Source organism: Vigna angularis, chromosome 9 (assembly GCF_016808095.1).
Source record: "Vigna angularis cultivar LongXiaoDou No.4 chromosome 9, ASM1680809v1, whole genome shotgun sequence".
NCBI lineage: Eukaryota > Viridiplantae > Streptophyta > Magnoliopsida > Fabales > Fabaceae > Vigna > Vigna angularis.
In genome coordinates this window covers 23,218,748-23,232,004 of record NC_068978.1, presented here as the reverse complement: position 1 = coordinate 23,232,004, position 13,257 = coordinate 23,218,748, and the positions used below count along the sequence as shown (strand labels likewise).

Below are 13,257 nucleotides of genomic sequence, written 5' to 3'. Positions count from 1 at the left end.
CTCTCTCATTCCTCTCAACTCTTTCTCTTTCATCTCTCTCACTCCAATCTTTTCTCTGTCATCACTACTGTAGCCTCAATTCAAAAAATCAGAAACACTTGTCGTTAAACAATTTGCCTTTGTAAAGAGTTGAGTAATTAACATATTCACCTTCAGGCAAAGGTTCATTCAAGATCTCTTCAATTTCACCATCTTCACTAACCTCTTTAATTTCATCATCTGCATATGTTGAATCATGATCTCTAAAAAAACCCTCCAAGCCAATTACCAATTCCTTCGGATGTCATTATGCTTGTGAAAATTAGATAAAATTATATACGACAAAAATTATAAAATGAAAACTCATTATAAAATCATTTTTTGTAAGACATTGTTTAACAACGAGTATTTCTGATTTTTTACAGGTCAATTACAAATTCCTTTGATGTCATTATGCTTGTGAAAATTAGATAAAATTAGATAAAATTAGATAAGACAAAAATTATAAAATGAAAACTCATTATAAAATCATTTTTTGTAAGAAATTGTTTAACAGCGAATATTTTTTATTTTTTCAGGTCAATTATTAATTTCTTTATGCTTGTGAAAATTGGATAAAATTAGATAAGACAAAAATTATAAAATGAAAACTCATTATAAAATCATTTTTTGTAAGATTGTTTAACAACAAGTGTTTCTGATTTTTTATAATTGGGGCTATAGTAGGGATGATAGAGAAAGGGTTGAGAGAAATGAGAGAGGTGAGTAAAGGTTTGGAGGGTTTCTTTTTTTTTTTTAGTTTTAAAAATGAAAATTAAAACTTAAAATCCATGATATATAAGAGTATTTTTGTCTACTAAAACCCAACATAATAACCTATATACGAAATGCTGACATGAATAAAAAAGGAATGGTTCAATTACCTTTTACTAACATTACAGAAAAAATTGTAAAAATACTTTTACGAGAGGGTTTTGTTGAAAACATCAGAAAACATAGAGAAAACAACAAATATTTAAAACGAATAAGTACACCAGGTCTACGAATATATTACAATTATCAACAAATCCCTCGAATTTTAGGAGGCATGGGGATTGTCATTCTTTCAACTTCTAGAGGTATAATGACAGATCGAGAGGCTCGATTAGAAAAAATCGGCGGAGAAGTTTTATGTTATATATGGTAATCTTTATTTTATAATATCCGAATTCGGTGAAAAACTTGTATATTACGTATGCACGTTACCAAACCCATATATATATATATATATATATATATATATATATTCTTGTTTTCTGCGACATTCTCTCCCTCTTCTGCGGAAGTGATGGTTAGTTAAAGCGACAATTATAGTGACTGGAATGGCGTGATGTAACGAAAGAAGGTGTTTGAATTATTTTTATTGTAGGTGTGCAGCTAGTAATTTTCAAAGTGCATGAATTAATGTATTTATGTCATTAAAAAATTCAAAAAATTTACATTTCATTATAATTTTTTTTAATTTTTATTATTATAGTATATTTTTAAAAAAATTATAATTAATTAATAAAAAAAATTATTATAAACTATTTAAATTAATAAAAATATAAAATAATTAAAATTGTAGGGGTTGACGACTTCTTGTCTTGAAGTCATGCACCCCACACACTTTCACTTTTTTAATTTTTTTATTATTTAAAATGATTTGTAGTTTTTAAATAATGTATTTAAATGTATATAAATATTTTAAATTATATATAATTAATAATTAAAGTTTTTTAATATGATTAAATAAATAAATTTTGTGGTTTTAATTATTTTTGTAATTAAATTAAATCTTTTATAAAATAATTTTAATTAAATAATTTATAACTATAATTATTGTAAGAATGTAATTAAAAATTCAAACAAAAAATTATATTTCATTATAAGTTTATTTTTGTTTAATATAATAAATTTACTTAAACAAATATTTATTATAAAAAAATTTATTATAATTAATTTATTATAATGAAATAAAATAAATTTATGTATTTTTTATTTATGGAAAGTTTATAGCATCTGTTTCGTCTGCCCAAAAGGATTTGACTAAACTTGAAGTTGTCAAGATTATTTTGGATAGACTAGCATCTCTGATTCCTCCTCCCACCAGTATAAAGCCTTCAAGTCGTGACAAACAGTTAAATTATTGTACTGTGGAAACATGACTATTAAAGCAGCTAAACATTGACTACATAAATATTGTGAGAGTAGAAAATGGTCTAAGCCAGTATACATGTACTTTTTAAAGATGGGTTATTAAAGGAGTAATATTGATTTTCATGTGTGAAACTTTTGACATATTGACTAACTAGTTATTTATTCGTAATCATTCACAGGATTGAGAAGGATTCGGGTCTCTCTCATGAAAGGAAACTTATTTGTTTTGTTCAGATAACTATGGTAGAAGAGGCGTGAATCCTTCAAATATCTGGCTACGAAAAGTCTAGGATGAAGGATGCACAAAACTCTGCTGCTTCAATGAGGCTTATGGACTTATTTGAGGTGTAATCTCATAGAATGAGTGATGTTGTAATAAGTTATATTGTAATTACATAAATAAAAATGCATAAATTTATTTTATTTGATTATAATAAATTAATTATAATAATTTTTTTATAATAAATATTTGTTTAAGTAAATTTAATATATTAAACAAAAATAAATTTATAATGAAATATATTCTTTTTTGAATTTTTAATTACATAATTACAGTAATTATAGTTATAAATTATTTAATTAAAATCATTTTATAAAAAATTTAGCTTAATTACAAAAATAATTAAAACCTTGAAATTTATTTATTTAACAATAAAAAAACTTTAATTATTAATTATATAATTTAAAATATTTTATATACATTTAAATACACTATTTAAAAATTACAAATCATTTTAAATAATAAAAAAATTAAAAAAGTGAATCATTTTAAATAATAAAAAAATTAAAAAAGTGAAAGGGTGTGGGGTGCACAACTTCAAGACAAGAAATCCCTACAAATTTAATTATTTAATATTTTTGTTAATTTAAATAGTTTATATTTAATATTTTTATTAATTTAAAATTATTTATAATGAAAAAAATTGTTATCAATTAATTATAATTTTTAAAAAATATACTATAATAATAAAAATTCAAAAAATAAATTATAATGAAATATAATTTTTTTGGAATTTTTAAATACATAATTACATTAATTATAGTTATAAATTATTTAATTGAAATTATTTTATAAGAAATTTAATTTAATTACAAAAAAAATTTAATTATAAAATTGATTTATTTAATAATATTAAAAAATTTAATTATTAATTAGATATAATTTTAATTATTTTAAATATATTTAAAAGCATTATTTATAAATTATAAATAATTTTAATTAATAAGGCAGGAGCACGACTTCAAGAGGAGAAATCGTCAACTCCTACGACTACTTAAATTCTTTTATAATTTTTTATGAAGAAAGACGTGGTAATCGATTACGGGTCAGATAATCGATTACCAAACCTTAAAATCGTTTTTGGATCCACGACCTCACTTCTAACCGATGTGTCAGGATGAAGTCGTAATGAAAACACGACTTTTTCTTTTAAAATCGTTTGATCTCCCACGAATTACCTACTTCCGTAATTCGAAATTTTTTTACTTATCGATAATTTATATTTCAAATTTATCTAGTTTTGTAAAAAAAAACATATAAGATAATTACATTATAAAATTAAAATTGATAATTTATTCATGTACGCAAAAAGACGATGAACATGTTAAAATTTTAAAACACTGTTTTCAGTTTCCATACTTGACAACATTCCTTTCTTGTTTTTACTGAAACAATATGTGGTTCCCTTCACTCAAATAATATTTCTTTTCATTTTCTGTTTGGTTTTCAGTTGCGGGCACGCGAGATAGTTGTCTGTATTAAGCAAAGGCATCATTGCCCACATACCCACGCGAGGGCCCACCACTATGGCACTATTTACCAATATGTGATTCATTTAAATATGTGATGATGATGGTGAAACTGACATGAGAATGCATTAATTTATTGTTTTCTATGTGATAGATTCTCTCTGTCCTCTTTCCACATGTCTTCATTTGGCTGTGTAAGAAGTAAAAAGAATTAAATGTTATTAATTGTTTAACATTATTTTAACTCTGATATAAAATAGTAGTTTAACGCCTCGTAGTTTTCTTTATTATGTTTTAACTTTGATAAAGTTATACCTTAAATGTTAATTTATAATATTATTTAACACGTAAAAATAATGAAGATTATTATATTCTTTATTTTTAAAAGTTAAATATCAAAATATATTAAAGTTTAGAATAAAGATAAGTTTTAAATTTTACATCTAAATTTAGAAATTAAAATATGTTTAACTAGAATTAAATGTGTTATTAATTGTTTAACATTATTTTAATTTTGATATAAACAAAGTAGTTTAGCACTTGGAAGTTTGAATTATAGATAGATTATTTATATAGAATTTGAGTTTTTAAATAAGAATTTTCATGTTTCAGATTTTTCTACAATTTCTGAGAGAATTATGAGTGTGTAAACTGATGTCGGAGGTAGTCAACTTTTACTTTTGATAATTGGTATGGGAAAGATAATAACCACACAGGATTTGAAAATTCAAATGGAGTGGATGGACATAAAGAAATAAAAAATTAATTAAGAAATTGTTGGAACGTTGTAGCAAATGTCATTAATTTCACATATTTTGTGTCATGCTAAGTGATTATATATTTATAAAGAAGATCTCTTGATGCATATACAATTCAGCTTTAGTCGAATAAGAATTGATTTGTATTTTGTCTTCTTGTCCTTAAGGTCTTAAATGGGAGTAATTATCTCTAAACAATCAAGGAAAATCTAAGTTTCTTAAGCAACCTCCAAACTTTTAATAATTTTTCTAATATTTCATTACTTGCTTGAAGATGCTTCCATCGACATTAAATGCATTTATTAAGATTTTTTAAAAAAGGAAAAGGCATTAAAAAGAGCTAAAGTTACTTAATGACCAAAAACTTCTCTACAAGGAATACTTTATACAAGAGTTTATATAAATCCATTTAAAAAAAATATAGATAATAACACAATACGCACAATGCAAAAGTGCTGCTAATATTTTTGGGCTAATCAAGAGTTTCAATGGAAAACAATACTAGTGTTCAAATATAGCAAGTTAGGAGAAAAAATGTTTAATCTCACATATATTAACAAATAATAATCTTCACCAAGAAGCAAAAGTGTGATCAATGGTCACAAATCAAACAATCTCTTCATCTCAATCAAGAGTGATTGATTGACAAAGATCACTTGTTTAATCCAAAAATGACTTGTGAAAGAATATTTGTTTGAGCCAGAGGTGGTTTGTGAATGAATACTTGGTTGAGCTAGAAGTGACTTAGTAAAAGAATACTTGAATGGAGTCAGTCAAAAGTGGTTGAAAGTCGATAAAATACTCTTACTAAGTCAAGAGTGACATGGAAAAGAATACATGGTTGAGTCAATGGTGGCTTGGGAAAGAACACTTGGTTAAACCAAGAGTGACTTGTAGAAAGAGTATTTAAAGGGTTAACTAAGAGTGACTACAAGTCTAAACAACCCAAGAGTTTAGTCGATCATGACTATGAACCCAAAGAATTCTCATATTGTGATTCACGTCATTAAAATGCTTTATGGAATTCAATCAACTGATTGAGAGTTGGATGTAGTTTGCATGATCAAATGAACTAGTATAAAAAATTGTATTTAATCTCTTCCTCTAACCATTTATTAGAATTGTGTAATTTGTATAATGAGATTTAATTATCAAGGTTAAGAGGTGATAATGCAAGGAGAGCAACTAGGTGCATAAGTTCATGAACTGACAAAAAGCTCAAATTGGTACAAGGCACTTGAGTGTTACATGCATTGCAAAGTTCGACTTTTCTTAATGTTGTTTATAGAGTCATTTAGGAAGCTCTAACAATAGAACAACAACATGAACTTTTCACAATTTTACACTAATTTCAATATTTATTTGTGGAATCTACCTACATATCACCTAAGAGGAAACGTAATCACTAGAGCGATTTAATTAATGATACGCTAGTTTTACAAGTGCAGAAAAACCCTTTTATATTTGTTAAAAAGGGTTTTTATATCAATTATGGAACCAGTATAAAAGTAAAAGGTATATAAAATATTGACATTTTATACCGGTTTAGAAAGTATCACTTTTTATATCAATTAAAGGTACAATCAGTATAGAAAATTTTGTCTTCCTCTCTCACCATGGTTCATCTTCTTCTCTTACCAGCCAAAATTAAGGCAACCACATTCAAAACCCTAAAAGCTTTAACTTTTTAATTCCCCTCAAAGAAAAAAGATAAAATAGTTCTTGTAACATTACAAAAGTTTTCTCTCTAATGTATTGATAAACAAATTTGTAATCCCTGAAAACGGAGTCAAAAACTTGTTAAGACATCGGAAAGTGTAGCAAATCGTATCAAGTAATAATAAATGGTAAGATCAAGTATCGTTTCCCAAGAGACTCACGACACTAAACAGTTATGTGATTACTCAACTAATTAAGACTCTAAAGAACAAATTTTGGGGTTTTTGAATGCCAATGCAATAAATAAACATGAATTCAATTTGATCAATTGAGGCTAAACACAAGAATGAATGGATGAAGTTGATAATATGAGATGAATATGTTGTTGGGGTTTAGATTTCACCTAGTCTACTCTCATGCATATATGAATTCATCTTCTTCATTAATGTTAATGCCACTTTCTAATTTACTTTAAACCCGATGTCTCGGTGAAGAAAGCCTATCCTTAATTACTAGTTTACAATGTCTTGTCTCCCTAGCAATTAATTATGCATTACATTCGCACAGAAGCTTAAAGGCAACCGATCCTCCTATTCCTATGTCTAGGTAATATTGCTTCCAGGAGAATTCCCCAGATCGTGATCTGTAAGATATCTCTTAATAACAATCCTAGGGAGAGAAGAGGAGAGTTGTCACATCCCCAAATCGTCCAACCCTAGGAGTACGAAATCTCCTAATACTTACAAATAATAATATTTATGCCATACATGAATAAAACATCACAAGCATTTGAGCAAAGAAGAATATCTCTAACAATTAATGAAAGAAGCGTATATCAATAATATGAATCAATTCAAATACAAGAGAGTTTAGAGGTTAAATCTTTCCCAACAACAAATAAGGTTTAGTTCTCCATCGTCATGGAAGAACTAGATGAACAATGGAATGAAAGAATGGAAGAGATAGAAAAACCCTAGAAAGAGAAGAGGAGAGCCATCACCATCTCCAAATCTACCCCCAAGGGGTGAAAAATATGTTTCTGTGCTCAAGCCATCAAAAGATATAATTGGTAAGACGTGCAAGTCCTTAAATAGAACATAAAAATAACAGAAAACAGGTCCAAGCCCATAAAAATAATAGAAAATAGGTTCAAGCCTACGTCGTCGGCGCTCAATGCCAAAATGGCGCTCAGCGGTAGCTGCGGCACTCAAAACTGGCGCTCAGCGCAACTTTTTCTGCACTCTAGTTGACTTTTCTGCACTATGGTTGACGGGTTGACTTTTCTGCACTTTGGTTGACTTTTCTGCATTCTGATTGACTTTTCTGCATTCCAACCATTCGGTACTTTAACTCTTCTTTCAAATCATTCCAATAGCCTACAAAATTAAGGGAATCTAGCAAAAACCATTAAATTCACCTTCAACTCTCTTATTCACAAAACTAAAGCAAAAACATGAGTTAAAGCAAGTTTCTAAGTCAAAAATGGTGTTTTTAATATCAAAATCAAGTATAAAAATAACGGTTTTTCAACCATTATCATGTATCTAAAAGAGGGAAAAATTAATTTTTTCTCACATATGACGAACGAGGAAGACGCATCGTGGTCCAATTGAAGGAGAAATAAACACTTGTATCCTCATTTGTGGGCAACTATGAGGGTTTCAATGAAATGCATGACATCAAATCTAGGTGTAAATTTCTTAGTCGAAGAAGATGATGAATTATGCGAGTAAGCGTTCTCACCAATTCTCCTATCATCCTACAAAAAAAAATAATAAGCTTCAAACAAAGAACACTGAAAAATGTTTCTTTTACAAAATAACAATATCTAAAGCTTATGTTGGGCATTGAAAATGGAAAAACTTTTTGGAACTTAATGGGTGGAGGAGTATAGAGAGGTGGTGGTGGCGAACACAGTGGCAACAGAAGTTTCGAAGCTAGACAACAACCTTTGCAACAAACCAAAAGTTGGTTTTAAAGCTAAATATGCTATCATGGAGGAAGGTACAGGTAAAGGGAGAAACTGAAGGATATTTCACTAGTGACCATGATGAATAAGCCCTCTAGAGGAAGAACATCTTGATGGGCGAAAAGTTTCATCATTTAAACTTTTCTGGAAAGTTTGAGAATGATTTTCAAGAAAATGAATAGTTTGAATTAGTGAAAACCACTTTTTAGAATTGGAAATCACTTTCTATACAAGTTATAATTAAAATCGATATAAAAAGTTTTATAGTTTATTACAAAAATGTCACTACATAACTGTTTATAATTAGAATCGGTATAAAATATTTTTTATTTATTACAGAAATGTCGTCATGCTTACTTTCTACACCTTTTATAACAATAATTGATATAGAAAGTTTTCTTCTTTATTACAAAAATATCATCGCACCTACTTTCTATACGTGTTATAACTATAATTAGTATAAAAAGTGTTATTTTATTTACGGGTGAATTTCAACCGGTATAAAAAGTCACTAAAAAAATATTTTTTTTAACTTGCTCAAAATCATTTAGATACCAAATGTTGAAAAAGAAGGAAAGAGAGACAAGTGTAGAGATGATTCATAAAAGAGTTATAAGGGAAAGTATTAGTTCTTATGCTTCTCCTTTGGTGTTGGTAAAAAAGAAGCACGACTCCTAGAGGTATTGCGCAGATTTTAGGAAACTTAATGCATTCACCACAAAAAAATGAAGTTTCCTATATCTAACATAGAGGACTTGGTGGATGAATTGAATATGACATGCTATTTTTTTCAAATTGGATTTCAAAAGTGGCTATAATCAAGTCAAATTGATTGATAGGATATGTACAAGACAATGGGGTTGTTTTACCTTTCGTTTATGTAATGCACCAACTACATCTTAATCATTCAAGAATGATATCTTATAAGTTATTTAAGGAAGTTTATCTTTTTATGGTGACATCTTAGTTTACAAATAGACTTGGAATGATCATTTGGAATGTTTGACTACAACATTATAGATTTTGGAGGAAAGTGGGTTGGTTGTAAAATATAAAAACTGTAGTTTTGGAAAGAAGAAAATATCATATTTAGGGCATGTGATTTCAAGTAACAAGATACAACTAGACGAAGGCAAAATTTATACAGACACACTATACCCCTGTTACTTATGCACTTTTTATAAATCAATTAGTTTTAAATAATGCTTAATTACTTTTTTGTTATTTAATTACTTTATTAAATTTTCTTTTTCATTGCAATAATCAATTTAATTTATTTGTTAATTATTAGAACTATATAATTTTGTTTTTTCAATCAAATTTTTACGAGATTGTTTATTTAATCTATTTAACAATTGAATAAATAAAAATTAAATGGATTAGAAAAAATTGTTGATAATTAAAAATAATAAATATAAATATAAATATAATTAAAAATAAAAGTAATAAAAAATTTTGAATCTCTATTATTATTTACTTGTGAAAACACATTTATTACTGTTAATTTTTTTTATGATAATTAAAAATAATAAAATTATTATTATTATTAATATGAAATTAAATATAAATAATTTCTATAATTTTATTGTAAATAGTTGTTATTTATTTTAGATTTAATTTCTTATTGAAAATTTAAAATAAACAATGATTAAAAAAATGAAATTGATAAAATAATTATTTTATTTTTAAAAATAAAACTAGAAAACAAATATAAAAAAATAAAATTGGCCAACCGAAATTTAATACAAGGTTTATTTTTAACAATTTCATTAAATTTAAGTAACAAAACAGAGAGATAAAAATATTTATAGGAATAAAATTTAAAATAATGCATACATATATTATTAAAACAAAAATATATATAACAGATAACTCATAAATAATTAAATACTATTCATTAAAATTTATAAATAATTAAATACTATTCATTAAAAATTATAAGTATGCCTTAGCAGTTCATTTATTACTTATTTATACTGTTTTTATTGCTATAAACTACTATTAAGAAATGCATATATTTAATATTAAGAGGAATAGAAAAGAGAGAGAAAGAGTATTGAAGAGAGAAAAAAAAATCTAAGATTTTCCACATCATCAAACAGTGCAATTATATAAAATGAAAATGAAATTGAACCAATTTAAAAAAAAAAGACGAATTTCACGCTAATCCCTAAATTTGAGAACAATTAAACACTTGAGCCTAATATATAATAATAACTATTATTATTATATATACGCTTTATTAGATGCCAAACTCTATAGTACTGTGTACGAAATTTAAACCCTTCATCAACTTCTCTGTTGTTCTTCTACTTCTACTCTGTTCACCAACTTCATACACAAACCATGGCAAAGGACAGGACAATTGGTGTGGCTTTGGATTTCTCAAACAGCAGCAAGAATGCTCTCAAATGGGCACTTGAGAACTTAGCTGATAAGGGTGACACCATTTATGTCATTCACATCAGCCCCAATTCTATAGACGAGTCTCGCAACCAGCTATGGGCAAAATCTGGTTCTCGTGAGTATCAATTTTCTGTCAATTTTACTTGTCGGTGTTTATTTATTTTATTCATTTGATGATAACGTTTTAGGAATCTTTTGATCTGGGTTGATCAGATCTGGTCTGATTTCGATTTTGCTTTGTGTTTTTGAAGCTCTTATTCCTTTGCAAGAGTTCAGAGAGCCTGAGATCATGAAAAAGTATGGTGTTCAAACTGATATTGAGGTTCTTGATATCCTTGACACTGCTTTCAGACAAAAGGAGGTGATATTCTTGATTCTACAAATTGAATTCAATTTAGACAACCCTGGTTTTGGGTGTTCCCATGTTTTAGTGTTGTGTCTGAACTTGCCGATTTTTTAGGTGCACATTGTTACAAAAATATACTGGGGGGATGCAAGAGAGAAACTTCTGGATGCAATTGAAGATCTGAAGCTGGATTCGCTGGTTATGGGAAGCAGGGGCCTTAGCACAATCCAAAGGTGCCTAATTTTGTCCCCTAATTATCTTTTTCAGCATCTCTAACCAGTTATTTCAAAGAGAAATGTTTGCATTGATAGATATATATGCTTTTCCTTTTTCTTTTGTTGTGAGTGTGACTTTTCTGTTGGCATTCTTGGAGAGTTTTGCTGATAATAATGTCTTTCTTTGTTGTGATGGATTTTTGTGATCTGCATTTATTGGGGAATTTACCTTAAATGATTTTGGAAAAATTACTAGATGGTTGCAATTGTATACAGAGATTATGGAAATGTGCAAACATTGAAAAAATTACCTGTAAGTAGTCTTTGCTTGCATTAATTTGTTTGAACTGAAGTCTTTGTCTGGTGTTTTTGTTTCTCAGAAGTTGTTACAGGAGTGACAACTTCTAACTTTCTATTTTTCTTTTCAATTCCAAAGAAGTTCATCTCATCGATGTGTGGCCTCTTGTCATCTGAGGTAAGGTTGACTTGGAAGGAGATGGTGGCGGTGGTGTTGGTGTTAAGATGGTGACGGTGGTTGTTGTCTTTAGGAAAACAGTTGAGAACTAGTGGCTTGTTGGAGGAGAAGCTCCCATTTGGATTTGAATCAATGGGGACTCCACCCTGTGTTGCCTTAAATTTCAATGGGAAAAAGGAGAGAAAAAGATGGAGACTAGGGATGGAGGGAGGGAGGAGAAATAGAGACAAAGTAATAGTAAATGATATTGAAAGAGGGGAGTTGAACTTTCATAGCAAGAACAAAAATGAAATACAAGTATCCTTTATATTAGCCTTGAACACTGTAGTATTCCCTTGGATTTTGATTTTTTAATGCAGATAGATAGACAAATACCACCGGGTCTCCCCACTTGTTCTGTTATTAGTTATTTATTAGCATGATTCATAAGTTTTGAATCATCATAACAAATACCATATCATTTTCTTTAATTTTATACACTTGTTTAACAATAGGGATGCTATTAATAGTACAATTGGGATACATTATTTATAGCAATAGGGATTCAATTTTTCTTATAAATAAAATACTATTATTTGTAGGAAAAACTTGTAAAAAACTAAATGATACATTAGATTAGAACTTCTTTTATTAAAATAATACGACTTGTTTTGTTAGTAAACCCATATCAGGCATGATCATGAAACTTGGTATTTTAGTTATAGTGACATATCAAAACACACCAATTATTTACCATCATATAAAAAATTTATTAAAAAGAGAAAACAAAACAAAAAAACATGGAGGGTCGAACCACACCTTTGTACAAAAATGCAATGTATGACTTATTTATGTAAGTAATTTTTTCAAAATCTCCTTGTTATGATAATTTTGGTATAAAATTATATTAATCTCATATATCTCCTATGTTATTGAAATATGAGTCTCATTGACATTCTGTTAAAACACAGGATCATTTTGGGAAGTGTAAGCAACTTTGTGATGACCCATGCTTCTTGCCCTGTGACTATCGTGAAGGAACCAAGCAGCAGCAAGTAAAGATAATCAATTGGGAGAGAACATTTAAGTTTGAAATGATATTTTCTTTGCAGTGTTCTTGATCTAGCAGAGTTATATTTCCTTTCCTTAAGTATTTTGGTGTCTGATGAGAATGATAATGAGAATGAGTCTCGTGATACTTTGTGTATTTTAGCTCTCACTCTTTGACTTTGAAGGAATAATTTAATGTGAGTGACATCAAAATTTTACTTTAAATTTGTGAGATTTATATCAATGTTGTTGACGGTTAACATGTGAAAACAAAACGGATTCACAATCCTAAATAATTTCTATATCTTGTTGCATATATGTTCTTGATATGTTTCGAAGTTTGCACGGCACTGCCATTGTCAAAAAAAATCTTTAGTAAGAAAAAGAAAAAGATTCATAATGAAAAGTTGAAGACCCAATCCAAATGGCATTTTCTAAAAATTAATATGCTACGCCATTTCTTTTGACTGTTAGAAGGAAAAAAAATCAACTTT

At 27.9% G+C, this 13,257-nt stretch overlaps 1 protein-coding gene across 1 annotated transcript; it reads left to right on the top strand.

Moving 5' to 3' along the window:
* The first annotated feature begins 10,537 nt into the window (after window positions 1–10,537).
* Window positions 10,538–12,988, top strand: LOC108322535 (universal stress protein PHOS34). The gene is made up of 4 exons (XM_017554664.2): window positions 10,538–10,813; window positions 10,950–11,059; window positions 11,159–11,277; window positions 12,685–12,988. The coding sequence occupies exons 1-4, from the start codon at window positions 10,639–10,641 to the stop codon at window positions 12,770–12,772; spliced, it is 492 nt and encodes a 163-aa protein (XP_017410153.1). The 5' UTR covers window positions 10,538–10,638; the 3' UTR covers window positions 12,773–12,988.
* The last annotated feature ends 269 nt before the right edge of the window (window positions 12,989–13,257 follow it).